Here is a 21994-nt window from a genome sequence, read left to right on the forward strand (position 1 = left end):
CACATGATGTATGAGATAGTTTATTAGATTTCCTGTGCATATCACTCACCTGAGGGAACCCCTTTGTAGTTCTAGAGTGAAATAAGGGAATCAACACATTCCATAGCTGAACCTGGTAACATGCACAGGTTTTGAACAGCAGTGGTTACTTTATGTAACAGTAAAGAATGTTTTTCAGCTTCACTGAGGTATAATTGACAAAATTTAAAGATAATTTACAACATGATGATTTGATATATGTAAACATTGTGAAATTATTCTCTTCCGGCACAATTAAGATATCCATCACCTTACGTATTTACTTTTACCAGGAGGAGAACATTTAAGTTCTAATCTCTTTGCAGATTTCAATTATACAGTAGAATTCTATCATCATCATGTTATACATTAGGTCCTCAGACCTTATTCATCTTATTACTAAAGATTTGTACCCTTTACCAACTTCTCCCTCCCCACCCCTGTCTCTGATAATCACTTTTCTAGTCTCTGTTTTGATTTCTACCTTTTTAAAAAAATATTCTACATATAAGATATTTCACTTATAATGCCTGTCTGGTACTCGCATTTATTGCAAGTGGCAGAATTATTTCTTCTCTTTTAAGGCTGAATAATATTCTATTGTATATACACTGAGTGGCCGGATGATTATGATCTCTGAACACATAATCATCTGGCCACTCAGTGTATATCCTATATAATAAAAAGCTAATATGCAAATTATCCCCTTGGCCAGGAGTTCGACCAGCAGGCAGGCCGGCCAATCGCCCATGTCCCCTCCCCTGGCCAGGCTGACCGGACCCCACCCATGCACGAATTCATGCACCGGGCCTCCTATATATATATATATATATATATATATATATACACACACACACACACACAACACAAACACACACACATACATACACTGAGTGGCCAGATTATTATGCATTCAGAGATCATAATAATCTGGCCACTCAGTGTATATTTTCTTGATCCACATTTTATTGAACCATTCATCTGTTGACGGACACATGGCTTGTTTCACACCTTGACTATTGTTAATAGTGCATTGGTCATGGGGGTATAGCTATCTTTTCCACATAAAGATGTTGTTTCCTTTGGATATATATCCAGAAGTGGGAGTGCCAGATCAGACGGTAGTTTTATTTTTAATTTCTTGAAAACCTTCATTCTATTTTCCATAGTGGCTGTACCAGTTTACATTCCCATCAATAGTTACAATGGTTCTCCCCCCCCCCCCCCCCCCGCATCCTTGCTAGCATTTTTAATCTGTCTATTTTATAATGGCTATTCTAACAACTGAAAGATATCTCATTGTGGTTTTGATTTATAGTTTCCTGATGATTAGTGATGAAGAGCACCTTTTTATGTATCGGTTGGACATTTGTATGTCTTCCTTAGAAAAATGTCTATTCAGATTCTTTGCCCATTTTTTAAATTGGTCTCCCATCCAAGTACTAACCAGGCCCGACCCTGCTTAGCTTCCAAGATCAGACGAGATCAGGCGCATGGGTTATTTGTGGGTTTTGCGGTGTGCTTTATTTCTATCTAATTGTTTGAATTGCTTGTATATTAACTCTATCAGATATGTGGTTTACAAATATTTTCTCCCATTCCATAGGTTGCCTTTTCATTTTTGTTGATGGTTTCCTCTGCAAAGCAAAACTTCTTTAGTTTAATTTAGTCCCACTTGTTTATTTTTGCTTTTGTTGCCTTTTTCTTTGGTGCTAAATCCAGAAAGTTATTGCCAAGACCAATGTTGAAAAGCTTGTCCCCTATGTTTTCTTCTAGGAGCTTTATGATGTCAGGTCTTACATTCAAGTCTTTAACCCATTTTTAGTTGATACTGTGTATGTTATAAGATAAGAGTCCAGTTTTATTTTATTTTATTTTTTGCACATGGCTAATCAGTTTTCCCAGCGTTATTTATTGAACAGACTATTCTTTCCCATTGCATATTCTTATATCCTTTATCATAAATTAATTGACCATATTTCTGGGCTCTCTATTACACTGATCTATGTGTCTGATTTTATGCCAATACTATACTGTTTTGATTATTCTCACTTTGTAATATAGTTTGAAATTAGAAAATGTGACACCTCCAGTTTTGTTCTTCTTTCTCGGGATTGTTTTGGCTATTTTGGATCAAATATGGTGTGTGCGTGTGTGTGTGTGTGTGTGTGTGTGTGTGTGTGTGTTATATTTGAATACTTGTGTTAGGAAACTGTTTAGGTCATAGTCAGAGAAAATTTTGTCCAGAAGGCTGTAACATTTCCTCCAGGGAGCCATATTTGGCCCATTGACATGTCTATCCCACCTAATACTAATTTCCAACATCTGGAAACTCAAGATATTTCACTTAGAAATCGCAATTTATGGGTTTCAGTTTTCTCTTGAAAAAAAACTGGGACAATCTTGTATCTCTGGGCTCACATTTTCTTATAGCATTGGAGATAGAATTGGCTGGAGATAAAGGCCGCCCATGAGAAGGGACTTGCACTGCTCAGCCTACTTCACTCCTTTTTCTGTTGGCCTATTACCCACAGGCATTAGGATTTAATGTAACCACCAGCAATCCTTGCCCAGTCATTTTATAGGAGGGAAACCAAGGTCCAGAAATCCAAATGGCACAGCAGGTTTCATAGATAGTTGGCTGCAAAACAAGGACAGGAACCAGGTCTGGTGTTTCTCCTAAATCCAGTATTTTCCCCATTATATGCATATATATTATTTCAGGAGTCCAATTGCATTTGCCAGTCACACCCATGAGAGGGCCCATGACTACCAGAACTTTAGTCTAAGTGGAGAAATAGGAAGAGGATGAAGGGGGGAGGGGGAGGCAGGGGATACTTTGCTCAGTCCTCACCAACTCCTTCTTCCTGCAGACTTTCAAATATAAGGCAGAGCAGACCTGCCCTGAAATATGGTTTTGTCAAACTCAGAAACAATGCCAGAAACTATTGTGGCTCAGAAAAAGATATAGAATAGTTCTACCAAGAGTTTTTTCAGCTCCTATAATCAGGACTGCAAAGGAGCAAGCTGCTATGTCATGTTTCGCAAGAGACCCATGAGAAACTCACGGGTAGGTTTTGTGGGAGGGTAGGAATTGGGAGCTATGTTAGCAATGAAAACGTTTACTAGGTTAAAAATATAGCATCTCTCTAAAAAGACTTAGGTGCCTGTGTCTTTAGAGCTATACTCTTATAAACCTACCGACCACATTTGGATTTCCTGCTGAGGGAAGAAATAGTGATCACGACTCACGTAATTTGTCTTTGCCTCATGGGAAATCCTAGAGGCTGGTGGGTCATGTTCACATCTCCAATAATAAAAATAAAACAGCACAAATCTCATGTAAATCTCCAGATAGAGCAAAAGTGAGGAGGTGTGTGTTTGTGTGTTTGACACGAGTTTTACAACATTTGGCCAAAATTAAAAATATATATACTGTTAAACCACAATTAAAAAAAACAGAAACACAAAACCCTCCTCTAGTGTTATCTACCTACCTAATTTTCCTATTAATGTAACAGGAATCAAGGATGTTATGACATCTGTAGATATTGGCATACATCTCCCTATTTTTGAATGATTTGCTGGGGCTTAAGCAAAAATTAAGAAAATAATAAACCAGCTCTGGCTGGGTGGCTCAGCATCACACTGTGCACCAAGAGGTTGCAGGTTCAATTCTGGGTCAGGCCACATACCTAGGCTGTGAGTTCAAACCCCAGTCAGGGCACCTACAGGAGGCAACCAATCACTGTTTCTCTCTTCTCTTTCTCTTTCTCATCCTCTCTCTCTCTCTCTCAATTCAATAAAAAACCCTACATATTCTTATATGCATAACCCATGGACACAGACAATAATGTGCTGAAGGACTATAAGGGGTAGAGACAGGGTGGAGGGAGACAAAGGGGGGAAAGTGAGGGACATCGGTAATAGAGTCAACAATAAGAAAAAGAACAACAACATACCCTCTGGTGAGGATTTACAAAAGCAAAGATGAAGCCAAACAAAAGCCATGTAGTCCCATTCAGCCCTCAGAACTATCAAAAGGGCCACATGTGGAGGGAGAACACTTTCCACCCTCCCTGCAGACAAGTCTGCCTCATAGGGAGGGAAAATGGCTGGAGATATTGTCCCCATGCATTTGTTTTTGCTCATTCTGATGCTCTCCAGGTACCAAGCAGCTGCCAGCTGGAGTGTCTTGTCTGGCTCAGCACATCCAACCCCTGAGAAGCCCCCAACAAAATCACAGCTCTGCCAGTTCTGAGCACTCTCTGTGCTGCCTTGCACTGCGCAGCCCTGTGAAGCAGGCTCTCTTGCTCTCTTCAGCCAGATGAGGGAATGGGCTTTGAGAGGCTCAACAACAGCTGGGTCAGTCAGCTCAGAGCAGAGCTGGGACCCAGCTTTCTAGGCTCAGCCCCTTTACCGACATTGTACATCCCCAAATGGCATAGGAATAGCTTCTGTGGGCGCCAAGCCTTACAGGCTCCTTTTGACACCTGCAGCAATGAGGTTCCCCTTGGGTTGCATCACTCTATAGTGGGATTTATCAATCTTGACACTATGCACGTTTAGGGCCTGATAATTCTTTGTTGTGCGAGGCTGTCCTGGGCACTGTAGGATGGATGTTTAATAGCATCCCTCACTCGTAACAACCAAAATGTCTCCAGACACTGCCAAATGTCAGGGAGGCAGGGGGAGCAAACGCAGCCCCAGTTGAGAACTACTGTTCTATGGCTCCTGTTTCTCCAGGACTTTTTGGCAGCCAAGGCTCCCAGGGTTTGAGTCCTGATATTGTCCCTTATAACTGGGTGGATAAACTGCTTACCTGTGCCTCTACTTCTTTATCTATACAATGGGGATAAAGAGCATCCCTGTCTTAGCATGTTGCGTGAGGGTTAAATTAATAGCTACAGAGCCTAACTAGTAATGCACAAAGTCTATATGCATCAGTGTGTGAATGGATGGCAGCTGTGATGTGGTGCTGAGGGTTACTCCATGCCAGCATTGTGATAAGCATCTTGTAGACAGTAACCAATTTAGAAGAATTCAAGATCATCTCTTTTACCATCAAGAAGCTGAGACAGTGGGGCTGGTGTTGCTCAGTAGTTGAGCATCGGCCTATGATCCAGGAGGTCACAGGTTTATTCATTTCTTTAAATTACCAGGGTTTGCCTATTTGTAGAGATCATAAGCCTCTTGTCTGAACTCTCTCAGTGTGAGCTTGCCATATATTTTGTAAGGCAGGGAAGAGCATGACTCTTCCAACTCTGTGTCATAAGGTGTAAATTCCTATGTGCCTAAGTAGGAATCCAATGTCACGGTGTGGGAGGTTGGCTTGCAAAAACTACTAAAGATGGTGAATGACTTTCTGCTACATGCAGTTGGGAAATCCAGCAATTGTCTGACCATCCGAACTTCACTTTCTTCCTAAGCATCCTGCATCAGGGTCTTCAGTGGATTCCTTGAAGCATTAGGCCCCCGCCCCGCACAACAGAGATAATGCATGCTTGCCTCTTACCGAAACCGAACATCGGTGCCAATTGTGTCCCTTTGTCATCGGCCAGAGCGACTATAACAGGGCCGCTCCATTTTGTAAGTGAAAAGAAGTAATCGGGAGGAAACTGACCGTGGTTGGACACATGTCACAGTTGTGTCTCGAGGAGGGATAACAGCTACTGTTTTATTAGGGTGCAATTGGAGATGGAACAATTCCCTAACACCCAGCGATCCAAGTGGCAGACTGGAGCTCTCAGGACAGCAACCACCTCAGAGGGAGAAGCAGAGGCTGGAAACTCAAGGATGGAGACACAGGAGCCCATCGGCTACAGGCCAGGCTGTCTGCCCCCACCTGAGGGCCAGCAGCTTCCTGCCCGTGGCAGGGAGAATTTATCTGTAGATCATAACCAGAGGGACTGATGAGAGTAAACATACATTTGAGTCCCAGGGTCTACTGAATCCCCTTCCCCTCATTACCAGGCTCTAAAATGTCACTCCAGAGGAAGCCAGTTACTGATTTTCCACAGAATTCTTTGCCTTTCCCAAATCCAAAGCTGGTCCTGTTACATTTCCCATTGAGTCAAATGAGGATAATTTGAGATGTCCTCTCCTTGCTCAGGTAATAGAGGCCTGTGGCTCCCTCTTATCCCACATTTGATTTATGTGGAGCAAGCAGCACCCAGGCTGGCTTTGTCGTGTTGGCGATGAGCACTCCCTCTGCTCTGTTGTACCTGGAAAGGCGTATTAGAGCATCATGCTCACGCACTGGAACTAGCTGCCTCACAGCCCCCATCACCGCGGGGAGTGGAAGGGCGACTCTCCATCCTTCACAGAACATTCCGCAGTCCCCATCCTCTGGGAGCACACACACACACACACCCCACACACACACACACACACACACACACACACACACACACGCTCCGTCCAGAACAATCCAGCCACGGCCTCCCTGTCACCGGTACAGAAGGCCACAGTGACAAATAGATGCTGAAGCAGGATTTTTTCCCCCTTTCTTTTCTTTCTGCCCCCTCCCCCCACCAACCCTATTTTTCCAGCCTTGGCATAAAATGGTCAAATGATGTTCTACTGCAGAATTCAATTTCACAGTTCAGTTAGGTCCTTGATTACACTGCCAAATTCAGATTAATGTGCATTTAACTAACATGGATCAGGGGAATTCTGGCTGACAGCCAGCTGTAATCAGAGCTATTGATAGCTGTGTGGAGTTTTATGCCCTGTCCACCGCAGAGCACCACTGGCGAAATTGATTGATTAAATGAATTCATTGCTATAATTACGTTTAATTTTGATACATCACAAGCCTGTGTCTGACCCTATCCTTGGAGATGTTGTGTGCATTGTGGAGGGGTAGTTTGGCAGAGCTGTTAACCAGGAATTATTTACTTCCATGTAATACAGCCTTTTGTTTTTGTTTTTGTCCTTCTTACTTTTTGATCGGGTTTGAATAGAGCCACGGAAAAAGCACATTTCTTTAAGAATTCATTTATTTGGTATACTAAAAGGCCTCAGGAAACTAAACAATGAATGGATGTCATTAGCCATTTCAGAGAGAAAGGAAATCAAGACTGCCTGCACATTCTTTCAGCATTTTAAAAGGTCCCTGTAGGGAGAAAACCTTCTCGGAAGGTATCCAATTTTCCATGACAATTAGTGGCCTTGGAACAGCAGCTAAGCAGTTTAGCAGCCTGGGTGATAATTTGCCCAAACAATCCAGTCTTCTCCTATTACATCTTGCCATATGGAAACCCCTCTCAAAAGTATGCAGACCGTGGTCTCATTTCTATGAAGTTACTTTATCACACAATTACAAGGCTGCTCTGTTCGGAGGTGTGGGGAATAGACTTCCTAGTCTCTCTTCATTGTTTTCACTCCAGCGTAGCAGATTCCCACCCCTGCTCTGGTTCCTGTGCCCTTGCAGTAGGTCTTCAAAGGTAAACTACTGGCTTAGATCTTTTGGAAATGCTTTGGGGTGTGGATGGTGGGAGGTTCATTGTATTTGTTTATTAAATATCTGTACCTTTTGCTCATCCAAGTCCACTGCATTGTGGAATTCATCCCCACATCTCTCTCATAATACTATAGGCCTGCTCATATGAACTCCACATATATTCCTTTTTTTTTTCTTGAATATACTACAGGTTGTAGAAAAGGTTGCATAGTTCAAGCTTTACTCCTTCGCAAGTCTTTCTTACATGCATGGATGTGTGTGTATATGAGCAAAACAGTATCAATGGACAAGTTCATCCTTTCTGTTTCACTCACTTCCAAATATAGGATATCATGGGAAAGACTATTTAGAGCAGGACAATTAAATAATTATAACAAATTAGGAACCATGTAAGAGCCAGGAAGCCTTGTTACAAAAGAAAGCTTGGGCTGTCTTTTTTGGAAGAGTCCACAGAAGAATGTTTGGGCATTGTTGTAGCTGAACACAGCATTCTGCCCTGGCCGAAGCAGAAATGAAAGTGATGGATTATGCACATAGATGGTCATTTTAGTTTGCTCTGATGATTATTCTTTTCGTATATTTTGAGCTGATTTCTCTAAGCCAAGACTGTTTAAAAAGAAAAATAAAAACACTTAGGGTCTCTCCATCTTGGGAGCACACACATATGGCTTTCCCTTTGCCCTCCTCCTCTCCGCCCCCCCTCCCCCCCGCCCCCGCACACTACCATTAGCTTCTTTACTCCCAAGCTGCAATGGCTCTTCCTTTACCTCCATAACTTGTTCTCTAAGCCCATTTCTTCTAGGAATTGCTTCTACCTCTGTAATGTACCCACTAAATGTTCTCTTGCAAAACAAAACAAAAAAATCCAACAACGTAATTTTTCTTACATCTCCCTCCTCCCCCATCCATCATTTTCTGGCCCAGTTGTTGCATTCTGCTCCAGGCTTCTTAGATATCTGGGTCCCCATGAAACACCCTAACAGGCTTTAGCTCCGTAGTTGTCACTCCACTCTGCGCCCACCTCTGTGCTGTCCCCCTCTACTTTCTGATCGTATCAAGGGCCCAGGTCCTCAAGTAGCACTGTCTGGATTTGAATTCTAACTCTACTTAGTTTTGAGAATTTTGAAGGGCTTACTTAAACTCATCATGCCTCAGTTTTCTCATCTGTGAAATGGAACAATTATGGGGTCCATCTCATTGTGTAACTTGAGGTTTAAATGCAACCATGTACATAAAGTGCTTAGAACAACCCCTGACACATGGAAAGAACTCAGCAAATGTAAAGTATCATTATCATTGATATAATGTTATCCATCCTGCAAGAATAGACTTCTAACAGAGAATTTGGTTTATGGAAGGGGCCTAATAAAACACCCCTGCATCTTACTAAAGAGAGAGTGTCCAGCCGTGAATATACACATCGGGGAGGTGACAGCCAATGGTAGAAGTGCCAAGGCAGGGAAGAAAGCAGGCCTGTGGTGTCATATGCCAAGCACGTGGGTCATCTAGATACCCTCCCACTGGGAGTAAAGGACTGACCTGAGCAAAAGAATGGGGTGGTGTATATAATCTTAGGTCTATAGGGCCACATGCCTTGTATTACTTGGGAACAGTTTCTCCTCCCTGAGCCTCAGTTTTATCAACAATAACATGGAATAAATTGCCCCTGCTTGACTGTCAGAGTAAAAAGGAACGAGGCCTGCCACAAATGTGCTAGCCAGCAATACTCGCCATCATGAATCCTAAATTTGGGTCATCAAGACCCAACTGAGGGCATGGGTCAGCGACATGGTGGCCTCGAAAAGGGTCACACATGCATTTCTCCTTCACAAAGTAAGCTGTTTACCTACCATCTCCTTGAATGGATGAAAGCCAGCAGGGAAGATCACATGTTCCCTCAGTCTAGACAAGCAGTCTATTGTCCTTTGATGAGTACACCTCGAGTTTGGCTCAAAAAATTGTCTCTTGTGATAGTGGTTGCTCCTCATCCATTACTTTTTGAAGACTCCGCAGCAGGCATGAAAAACAATAGCACTGTTTTGTCTCACAGACCTAATTTCAAAAACGTTTAGCTCCCAGTGAATGACTCCTCATTCTGTATAACTAAAAAGTGGCCCATTCACGCAGGCAAGCATCTCTTCTTTATGCCACATGCCTGCTGTTAACCTAGATCCTGACAATGCTGCTGATGCTCAGTAAAGAAGAAAGGTGGCCTAATGCAGTGTGGAGTAGTGTTTGTGATTCCTAAAGGATGCAATTTCTTTATTTTAAAAAAAATAATTTATTGATATATATGTATATTTTTTAGAGAGAGCGGAAGGGAGAAGTGAGACAGATAGAAACATTGATGAAAGAGAAATATTGACCAGCTGCCTCTAACACACCCCCTACTGGGGATCAAGCCTGCAACCCAGGCATGTGCCCCTGACCGGGAATCTAACCAGCAGCCTATTGGTATACAAGCTGATGCTCGACCACTGAGCCACACTGGCCAGGACAATTTCTTTATTTTTAATATATCTTGCCCTAGCCAGGTGGGTCAGTTGGTTGGAGTATTGTCCTATACACAGAAAGGTTGCAGGTTAGGTTCCCAGTCAGTGCACATGCCTAGGTTGCAGGTTCAATCCTCAGCCCTGGTTGGGGCATGTGTGGGAGGCAATTGATCTCTCTCTCTCTCTCTCTCTCTCTCTCTCTCTCTCTCTCTCTTCTTCTTCTTCTTCTTCTTCTTCTTCTTCTTCTTCTTCTTCTCAATATCAATAAATAAGTACTAAAGTGAGGCCATATATATATATATATATATATATATATATATATATATATATATATAAAATTATCCAGACTTCTAGGGAATGAGCTTAAAGTAGAGGAAGAAATCTCCCAAGGAGACACTAGAAGATGATGACACTTGATGGCTCCCAGGACAACTTTTCAAAATAAAAGTAATCCACCCCTCTTCCGTTCACACACTTGCCTGTGACTAGCCTGGGCTTGGCTAATCTCAAAGTTAGTTTGTAGAAGGAACCCAATTATTTATTTTATACTGAAATTTTATTCCCCCTACAGTCATCACATATATGCACCAGTTTTCCTTGTGTATGGCCCAAATCCAGGGACTTAGAAAAAAACCAGCTTGATTTTGAACATAGCATTTTAATTATAATACAATATTTCACATATTGTAATTAAAGGAACCTTTGCGATTGTTTTGAGGATTAATGTATAGGAATATATGTCACTAATACCTTGTACATCTTCAATAAGTGCTAGCTAATTTATTAATATTGTAATTACTGTTTACTTTTTCTTTCATTCCCCCTGCTGTGCTGAGCACTTTATATAATACCACTACCTAGAATATATTGATGTGTATTCAGTACTTCAGAGTTCACAGTGACCTATGGAAGTAGGAATTATTACCATCATCTTACAGAAGAGAAAACAGAAGTACAGGGAATTTAAATAACTTGCCTAATGTCATACAACTTCTAAATGGCAGATAAAAGGTTTCGAGCCCAAGGTGTGTTTTCTTAAACACTTGGATGCTCTAGGTTGCCTCAGTTAAGCCTCATAAAAGCCCTGTGAGGGAGGTATTATGATCCCCATTTTACAAATGAGGAAACTGAGGATCAGAGAGGCTAAGTGATTTGACTAAAGCCGTCAGAGTCAGAATTCAGCCCTAACAAGTATGTCACTTAAAAGCATGTGTTCTCTCTGCTCTGCAGTCAGGAGAGGACATGGATTAGCAGCTCCCTGGTCGCTGCTGCTGGGTGGGAGGCTGTCTGAGATCTGGACTCAACTGCAAGGGTGTTCTCCAGGCCGGGAAGGCTGCATTACGAGCTGTGCATCAGGGTGGTACTGTCCTGTGGGGTCATGAACAGAAGAACTGAGAATGGTGCCATGGTAGCAATTTTTTAAAATATATTTTTATTGGTTTCAGAGAAGAAAGGAGAAGGAGAAAGAGATAGAAACATCAGTGATGAGAGAGAATCATTGATTGCCTGCCTCCTACATGCCCCAGACTGGGATTGAGCCTGCAACCTGGGCATGTGCCCTGACTAGGAATCAAGCCGTGACTTCCTGGTTCATAGGTTGATGCTCAAACCCTGAGTCATGCCATCTAGGCCATGGTAGCAATTTTAAGGAGCCCACTGTGTGCAGATCTTGCTCCCTGACTTGTGGAATAGGCTTTAGTCATGCTGTGTGATGGCACAGGAGCTTGGGACATCAGCCTTTCTCTAGATGACCACCATGCTACCAGATCCAGTAAGCAACATGCCCCAGTCTACTTGACTTCTCAGTAGCAGTCAACATGCTTCATTACTCTTTCCTTCTCAAAATACTTCCCTCCCTTGGCTCCAGGGCACCCTAGTCCCTTGCTTTTTTTTCCTATGTCACTGGCCACACCTTCTCCTGATCTTTCTGGTCTCTAAATGTTGGAGTCCTTGGACCTTCTCTTACACATTCAACATCATGGCTTGTAATGCCAACTAAATACTGATCAGATTCATGTCTTTAGTGGCAACACTTCTCTGGACTCAGGCATGTTTAAGTCACCTAAGTGACATCTCCACATGGATGCTTAATAACGCTCTCAAACTTAACATGATCCTAACAGAACACTGTTTCCCTCCATGTATCAGGTATCTATTGCTGTGTAACAAACTATCCCCAAATGTAATGGCTTAACAATAAGCCCTTCTTATCTCACATACTCTTTGTGCATCAGGTTTCCATGGCTAGGTTAGCTGGGTGTTTTTGTCCTGAGGTTGGAATCAAGATGTCAATCAGGGCTGCAGTCACCTGAGGCTTTACTGGAGCTGGAGGATCACTTCCAAGATGGCTCACATGGCTGCTGGCAGGAGGCCTCAGTCTACCTGGTTCTTGGCAGGAGACTTTGCCACTTAGACCTCTCTATAGGATTCTTGAGTGTTCTCATGACGTGCCAACTAGAGAAAGCCAGAGCAAGTGACCCAAGAGAAAAGGTCAAGAAACCATGTGACTTTTTTGGCCTCAGAAGGCACTTACTATCATTCCCATCATTTTCTTGGATGACACCAGGATATAAGTGTCTGAAGACAGGGATTATTGGGAGCCATCATGGAGATTGGTTACCACACCCCAAAACCTACTCCTATCCCTGTGTTTCTCAAATCATTAAATGGCCTATTGTTCAGGCCAAAGTCCTGGAAGTCATCCCTGATTCTTTTCTTTCAGATTCTAATTCAATCCATAGCAACTCCTGTCAGCTCTATCTTCAGACCCTACCCTGGATCCCACCTCTCTTCACCCCATCTATAGGACCCACCCTAATCTCAACCCACATTGACTAGCTTACTGTAGTCAATTGCTATCCTTGCTTCCACTCCTACCACCAAAGTCTCTCCTCCCACTTCCAGAGTCAAGATCATGTTGCTTCTCTCTGCTCTGCAACCTCCACTGGCTCCCACCTAGCTCAGAGCATTGGCCAGCATCCTTTCCATGGTCTTCTGGCTCTTGGCTACTTCTCTGTTCATTCTTCCAAACTGCCTCCCTCTCCACTCCAGGAGAGCCTCCATGTTGTTCCTCAAGACTATATGTGCCTCAGAAATCCTACTTGTGCTTCTCCTTCTGGCTGGATCACACCCGCCCCACACATTCATGGGGCTTGTTCCTTCACTTCAACCAGTTGCTGCTTGAATGGCACCCCCTCAGGGCAGAAAGCACTTTTCTGTCCAATATGGCACCTCCTTCCTCTCAGCCCCCTCACTCTGCTTTATATTTCTTCCTATCACTTATCACTACTGGACCACATACTGTCTATGTATTTGTTTACTTATTTATCGTCTGTCTCCTTCTCTGGAATATAAGCTTCAGGAGAGCAGAAATACCATGCATTTTTATTATAACTGGACTTTCTCACTGTACCTGCAATGATGCCTATCACATCATAGTTGCTGGAATAAATGAATCAATGAATATACTGCCTGGGAGCAATTAATCCATCTAGAAGAGTGCCACCCAATAGAACTTCCTGCAGTGATGGAAATCTCTACCCGTGCTATTGATGCAGTGACTGTTTAAAAAATGCTCAAAATGTAGCTAATATGACTAAGGAATTGAAGTTTTATCTTCATTTCATTTCATTTATATTGATTTTAATTAAATAGCCACATGTGGTCAGTATCCACCATATTAAAGTAGACCTAGATCTTTGGGGTTGATGGGGTGAGGAGGTATGTAAATGTTATTCCATGTACATTCCAGTAAAGTGGTGGAGACTTTCTGAGGCACTGTGTTAAGAAGGAGCCTGAGGGCCCATCGACAAATCTTTGAGCATCTTCTATGTATCTGGCACTGTGTTGTCACCAGGATCTTACAGAAAGAGTTCATTGATCAATAGCACTTTCTGCCCTGAGCAATGAGGTGAACGCAGTATGATGTGGTATATTTCCCATCCCTCATCTCAGTCACTCCAGGGGTGACTCCTTCTGATCCCTGAAACAGGATGATTGCTGGAACCTATACCTAGTGTCATACAAGCCCCTCGCTGGCTTTCCCTACCCCTGCTGTGTCTGTCCTCCCATTCTCCTGCAAATTCCCTTAATCCACTCTTCAAATCAGACTGGAATGCTCTTTGTTGGTGTCTCTTTGAGGGCTGACCAAATTTCTCTTTCACACACAACTCCCTGCAAATTTTGGCTTTTTGTACTTATTTAGTGAGAACATTGCATATGTTTAGCTTAATGCTATACACTAGCCTCTCTTATCCATGGTTTTACTTTCTGTGGTTTCAGTTGTCAACCACCGCCTGAAAATATTTAATGGAAAATCCCAGAGGTAAACAACTTATAAGATTTATATTGAACACTATTCTGAGTAGTATGATGAAATCTCATGCCATCCCACTCTGTCCCACAGGGACATGAATCATCTCTCTGTCCAGTGTCTCCAGGCTGTATATATTCCACCACTCCCATTAGTCACTTAGTAGCTGTCTTGGTTATCAGATCAACTGTCTCAATATCACAGTGCTTACGTTCAAGTAACCTTTACTTTACTCAATAATGACCCCAAAGTGCAAGAGTAGTGATGCTGACAGTTTGAATATACCAAAGAGAAGCTGTAAAATGCTTCTTTTTTTTTAGTGAAAAGGTATGTATGTAGAGGGGGAAACAGTAAATATTGTATTCTGTACTATCCAGGGTTTTATACATGTGTCCTTGGAATATGAGGGGGGACTACAATATAAAAAGCTGTCAGTAAGGAGCCATGTTTTCCCTTTTATGTACATGCTAGGTTATGTGTGTGAATAGTATATAGTACCCTTTAGTATGGGAATTCAGGAAGGTGTGTGTGTGTGTGTGTGTGTGTGTGTGTGTGTGTGTAGAGAGAGAGAGATTTTAAGGGATTGGTTTATGTTATTGTGGGGGGTGGAGAGTCTAGAATCTGATTGACTGGTTGGCAGGCTAGAAATTCTGGTGCCAGTTGATGTAGTCTTGGGTCCAAGGGCCATCTAGATTAAAAAATCCCTCCTCTTTGGGTGACCTCAATCTTTCTCTTAAAGCCTTCAGCTGATCAGATGGAGCCCACCCACTTAAGGAGAGTAATCTGTTTTACTCGGCTTACTGACTTAAATATTAATCACCTCTTAGATTACCTTTACTGTAATATCGGGGCTGGTGTTTGACCAAGCAGCTGGTACTATAGCCTAGCCAAATTAAACATTAACCATCTTATGTTTACTTATAAAACTTGGTTATAAAAATTCATATTTTCTTGGTATTTTCCTCTCCCCTGTCTCACTTCATAACTCCAGAGATCATGTCCCACTTACTACTTGCATTCAAATCCAGTTCTCAGAGTCTGCTTCTGGGGAATTTGATTGGGAAAAGGAAAGAAAGAGGCTGGATGGGGCTATTGGAGGTCAGATAAAAGGTGGGAGCAGGGATGACCGGGGCCTTGAAAGATGAGCCTCACCCATGACCAGGTGTGCAGTGGCCTCTTCATTCAGACCAGCCGTGTGTTAGCTCCCTAACTAACTGGTTGTGGCATTCAGATGTAACAGGCGGATATTCTCCATCCTTGTCTGTCTCTCCAGGTGGATTACGATCGAGCACAGATGGTTCTCAGCCCTCCACTGTCAGGGTCCGACACCTACCCCAGGGGCCCCGCCAAACTACCTCAAAGTCAAAGCAAAGCGGGCTATTCCTCAAGCAGCCACCAGTACCCATCTGGGTACCACAAAGCCACCCTGTACCACCACCCCTCCCTACAGACCAGCTCACAGTACATCTCCACCGCTTCTTACCTGAGCTCTCTCAGCATCTCATCCAGCACCTACCCCCCACCCAGCTGGGGCTCCTCCTCAGACCAGCAGCCCTCTAGGGTGTCCCACGAACAGTTTCGGGCTGCTCTGCAGCTGGTGGTCAGCCCAGGAGACCCCAGGGAGTACTTGGACAACTTTATCAAAATCGGGGAAGGGTCGACCGGCATCGTGTGCATCGCCACCGAGAAACACACAGGGAAACAAGTTGCAGTGAAGAAAATGGACCTTCGAAAGCAGCAGAGACGAGAGCTGCTTTTTAATGAGGTAGATGGCATGTCTGAATCATCCTTTCTCATGTACATAACACTTATTTCCCATTTCAAAAATAGTACATGTTAGGACATTAGAAAACAGTGAAAATATAAACTAAAAAAATAGTGTCCCCCATAATCCTTCCCTCTAGTCTCTTTCTATGCACTTCATGTGCATAAGCCACTGTGCCAAGCATTGATCTGGTATGATTCTCACAACTCTGTGAAACAGAAATATGTCATCACCATAGCAACAAGGAAATCTGGACTCGCATTAGTTAAATAGCTAGCCCACAGTCATACAGCAGGTTGATGTCAGATTCTAAAGCCTCATGCTACTCTATGATGTCAGATTCTAAAGCCTCATGCTACTCTATGATGTCAGATTCTAAAGCCTCATGCTACTCTTTTTTACATCTATTGTGATGTAAAAAAAAATGACTACAAAGGACATTACATTCCATGTCCTTTTTAGGCATTTTTTTTTTTATATCACAATAAACAAAGGTGAGTTTAACAATGGACTAACTATCACTTTTTAGGAACTTGAAAACATTTTTTCCTAACTATAGAGATAATGATTATTTCCTGTAGAATATACAGAAAATATATTTTTAAAAACTTCATAATTCTACAACCAATAAATATTCCATGCTAAAATTTCAGTATTTTCTTTCTATATTTTTTTCTACTTAGAGAAATGGTATATGATTTCCAGAGAGTTTGTACCAATTTGGACCTCACCAGTAGTCCTGTTTTACCCTCATTAGCATTGGATGCTATCTTGTTATCTCTTTTAATCTGATAGACATGAATAAATCTTACTGCTTTAATTAACATGTTATTACTAGTGAAGATGAATCTATTTTTAAATGTTTACAGCCCATATTTATATTTTTACATTGACTTGTATGGCCTTTGCACCGTTTTCAATTAGAGTGGTAGCACTTGTCTTATTGATTTGTAAGAAATCTTGATATATTAAAGAATTAACCCTTTCTATTTGTTGCACCTATTTTTTCACTTTCTTATTTTACCTTTTAAACTTGCTTATCACTTGAGAGTTCCCAAATGTATGTAGTTAGAAAAAATGAACACTTGTGTCCAGGGACAAAACATTTTGGAGTGCTTAATGATTTTATGGGGGATCTTGAAGAGAGAGATGAGCTTTTGTAGATGAGAAATCTAAGTCTTAAAGATATCAAGTCAGGATTCCAATGCTAGATAACATGTCAGTCTTTAGCAAAGAATGTACCACTTACATGTAGCTCTCGGAACAATAAACAGACACTATAAAAATGCAATCAGCTGCGACTTTGGAGTCTTCAGTGGTGGCCCCACCGATCTCCAGCTCCCAAGGTGTTCATTTCTTTCCCATGCTCTGAACCTCGCAGACAGCACCAGGTGAGTGGGCTTCACCTTCTTCCCAGTCCATAATTCCTGATTTCCTCAATGTATTTCTTGCAATGCCAGAACAGACAGGCAAATATAATTTCATATAAACAACTCTATAATTTATTATTCAATGCTAATTCCAAAAATGTCATCAGAAGCAGCCATAGGGCAGTAATTCCTAGAAGCTTTCTCCAGCAAACAGACTCTAATTAGTCTTTTGATGCCTGGGTCATATTTGTCTTTACCATCAAGATCCATCCTCTATATTCAGCCCAAACCTCTCTCAAATTCACCCAGACCTTTTCCCAAGAAGTGAAGTTGGGCCCAGCCGGTGTGGCTCTATGAAGCAAGTTGAGTGTGGACCTATGAAGCAAGAGGTCATGGTTCCCAGTTGGGGAACATGCTGAGGTTGGGGGCTCAATCCCCAGTAGGTGACATGCAAAAAGCAGCCGATCAATGATTCTCATCATTGATATTCCTCTCTCTCCCTTCCCTCTGAAATCAATAAAAATATATTTTTAAAAATTTAAGTTGTTATCAAGTGGCCCCACCCCTAGTAACTGTTTACTTCATTCACTTGTGAGACTCACCATTTACTCACTTAACCATGAGTTAGTGGTACTTTACCAGGTTAACAAACCATAGAGTGTGGATGGTGCCTTCCAAAGGAGATCCTTAGGGATATCTTAATCACATCTCCCCAGAACAGGAACCTCAGCCCCCTCTGTGGATGCAACCTTTGTCCTGGTTCTGCCTATTCTCACTCCTTATTCTCACCCCCCCCCCCCACCAATGTCTGGTTGACCTGACATTTTCTCTAAATTTGCTGACTTGATTGCCTTTATTTCTAATAGCTACTCTCAATCTATTGTACTCACAGCACAAATGTCATCCAAGTGAACAGGAAGCCACATTTCACTGTCACAAGTCAAAAAGTCTCTTTCCATTTGCCCAGGTTGTGATAATGCGGGATTACCACCATGACAATGTGGTTGACATGTACAACAGCTATCTTGTCAGTGACGAGCTCTGGGTGGTCATGGAATTTCTAGAAGGTGGTGCCTTGACAGACATCGTCACTCATACCAGGTAAGTTTATTTATTTATTTATTATCCAGACAAGCAATGCAAGATATTTGTTATTCTTCTCCAGGGTGAAGCCACAATGACTATCCTATGAACTCTTCATAAATTGTAAGCACTTTGAAGTCAAGGCCATGACTACCCTCTTCCTCTATATTCCCCAGGTGCCTATTATAATATCCTGTATGTATAGTTCATTCATTCAATTAACACTCTCCTTTCCCTCCAGAAGTTCATTAATACCCATTGATTTTAAAAATCACCAAGCTACCAAGAATGAAGTTTTGGTGACGAATAGTAGAATTTTCCATTTCTACATAGAGGTAGATATCTAAAACTAAGTTCCATTCTCCTGAGTTGACATGCCATTGCTAGGTGTTGATACACCAAGGGTACCTGGGGAAGGAAGGGGCAGATGGAAGATCAAAGTTTTATGTCATAATAATAAACCTATGTAATACAGAAAAATTCTTTGATTCTGTTTTTAAAGAGTCTTGCAAGTAGTTAATTACCATTGTAATTACCTGATATGTACTTCCCTGATATGACAGTTGTGGTCATTTCATCAAGTGTTTATCCATCACTTTTTATGTATCTGGCTGTTTCTGATATGCTGGTATACAAAAGACACAAAATAATATTACTGAGAACCATTCCTTCAAGGAAGTCACGGATTAGAAACAAATACTTATACTACCTGTGCAGAATTAGAAAGATGTATGTAGGCAGCATAGAAGAATTCCTGAATGTTTCTATCAGGGAGTACCCAGAAAGATTTCTAAAAAAAGGGAGTATCTGAGATGGGTTTTGAGAGATAAATAGGAGTTCACTAAGACAGAACCTGGGAGAAGAAGGGCATTGAAGTCAGAGGAAAGAGTATATGCTAAGGCAGTGCTTCTCAAATTTTAATATGCAAATCACCTGTGGGTCTTATTAAAAGACAGACCCTGATTTGGTGTGGAGAGAAGTAATGCTCTGCATTCTAAAAAGCTCCCAGGCAATGCTCAAGCTGTTCATTCATGGACCACATTTGGAGAAGCAATGTTCTAAGGAACAGATAAAAAATGTTACATTTGGGAAACTTTAAGTTTAGTCCTGCTGGTAAGTAAAGTGCCAAAGAGATAAGAGGATTGTCATGAAGGAGAGTCATTGGATATAAGCTAATTTCACTGAAATGGCACCCAAATCATTAGTGAATCCAGATGAAAAACAATAGGGGGAATGCAAGCAAGCATTGGGAAACCCTGTGAAGAAAATATATGCTACTGTTTCTCCATTAAAATGAGGCCAAATTTTGATCATGACCTCTGCAGCTCTCCGGCTACAGTAGACCATCTTAAAACCAAAGGACACTGAAGCTTTTCCACCAACATTTCAGTGGGCAGACTCTGCAGTATAGCCATTGACATGCCCACCCCAAAATATATAAGATAATCTTAATTTGCAGAAACAAATATACTGAAGAGACCTAAGAACAAGACAAATATGACTTACATATAAAACAACTAGAGGCCCAGTGCACGAAATTAGTGCACTTGGGGAGGGGGGCGGGTCCATCAGCCCAGATTGAGAGAGGGCACAGGCCAGACCAGGGGACCCCACCACTGCATGATTGGGGCCGGGGAGGGACATGGGAGGTTGACCAGCCAGGGAGGGACCGTGGGAGGGCTCCAGGGTGTGTCCGGTCCTTCTCGCTCAGTCCCGATGTCCAGACCCCAGCAGCAAGCTAACCTACCAATCGAAATGTCTGCCCCCTGGTGGTTGGTGCACATCATAGCGACTGCTCAACTGGTCAATTGTCTGCCCCCTGGTGGTTAGTGCACATCATAGCAAGCAGTTGGGCAGCCTTAGCATATCATTAGCATATTACGTTTTGATTGGTTGAATGGCTGACCAGACAACTGGACACTTAGCATATTAGGCTTTTATTATATAGGATTAATAAAAATATATCTAAAAGAAAGGCTTTCTTTCTTGCCCTAGGGAGCTTCCGTTGGCGATCCATGTCTCTAGAGCTCTTTCTTTTCAATCTCTATTTTGTATCAAATGAATAAGCTCAGCTACATTCTGTCAAGGAAGTCCCAGGATAGAAATAACTACCTCATAGCACCTGTGCAATCTCCTCTGAAACCAGAGGAGCATAGGTCTGGTGCTGTACTTGTCTTTCTCATTCCCATGACCCGTCTATTACAGGATCATCCATTCACACTCAGTTATTAGTAACTTAGCAGGTCCAATGTCCTTGACAGAAGGACCTGAAGCATAAGAAACCTCCATTTCTCAGAGGCGGGTGAGGGAGGGCTAGTGAGAGGCATGGCGAGTCTCAGAGATCCAAAGGCCACTTTGCCTGAGCCCAGCCTTGGAGAGAACAGGGGTTGTTCCCATTTCCAAGGTAAGTAAAAAGAGATCCAAGGAAGTTAAAGGACTTGCTCCAGGTCACCTAGCAGATACACCTGGAACCTTGGTGCTATTCAGTGCACTGCCTCTACAGGACCCAGGAGGTTTGGCAACACCTAAGAAATTACCTATAGGTGTCCAAGGTAGTGCATTTGCAGTAATGACACAGAAGCCAGCAAATGGGGGTCTCTTGCTTATATTTGGCCCCTGGCATCCTCATACCCAGCCTTAGGTTCTGCAAATCAGATGCCAACGACTTCCTTTTCTTTGCCTATAGATTTTTCAGGCATGGGCTGATTCACTAGAACTCAAGAGAGCTGCCTCTTTTGATCATTTCAAGGTTGTTCTTAAATCTGTCCTTGTTCCTTAAATGTTGTTTCCTTTCTAGAATGAATGAAGAACAGATAGCTACTGTGTGTCTGTCGGTTCTGAGAGCTCTTTCCTACCTTCACAACCAAGGAGTGATTCACAGGGACATAAAGAGTGACTCCATCCTCCTGACAAGCGATGGACGGGTAAGATCTTCCTGTTTGGCCCCTCAATGCTTTGCCTTGTCACTTTGTCTTAGGTATTGTTCTCCTATGAACACTTCTTATAACACTAATTTTTTAGTCAGAAGTCGCCCACTGCCCTTCCCAGAAGGCTTACAAAAAGGAAATTACCATCCTATGTGTCATTCTATTAGTCAGAATTACCTGTGACTTGAATTTGATGGATAATTTTTCACCTTAACAGTGAGAGTAGGAAGTAATAGAAACTATAGGAATTTTTTTTGCCATGCTCCTGTTTTTGTTGGCGGAGACCTTCTCTAGGGCTTTGTACACCCTATTCTCATGACTATGTGTGTCTGCAGTATCCATCAGAATCCCTGCAAGAAACAGATGTCAAACTGCAGTGGGCAATTTGAGGAGCATTTAATAAGGTGTGGGCAGATGCAGAAAAATGAGGGATGAGAAAAGCGTATGAGGATTAGTGTGGTGCTCAAGAATGGAGCGCCACTCTTACTGGAAGGGGTGAGGTGGGCAACTGGTTACTAGAACCTGGAAATAGAGGTTGTTGTGTGAAGAGAGCTGCATGGCA

General features: G+C 42.3%; 1 protein-coding gene across 1 annotated transcript in view; it reads left to right on the forward strand.

Annotated features, from left to right (window-relative positions):
- PAK5 (p21 (RAC1) activated kinase 5) overlaps positions 1-21994 on the forward strand; it is a 148034-nt gene that overhangs the window by 110276 nt on the left and 15764 nt on the right. Inside the window, exons 4-6 of the mRNA XM_008141087.3 lie at positions 15561-16052; positions 18390-18523; positions 21303-21429. Of these exons, the coding sequence (XP_008139309.2) occupies positions 15561-16052; positions 18390-18523; positions 21303-21429 (753 nt within the window). The remainder of the gene's footprint in view (positions 1-15560; positions 16053-18389; positions 18524-21302; positions 21430-21994) is intronic.

This window comes from Eptesicus fuscus, chromosome 12 (genome assembly GCF_027574615.1).
Source record: "Eptesicus fuscus isolate TK198812 chromosome 12, DD_ASM_mEF_20220401, whole genome shotgun sequence".
NCBI classification, from domain to species: Eukaryota; Metazoa; Chordata; class Mammalia; order Chiroptera; family Vespertilionidae; genus Eptesicus; species Eptesicus fuscus.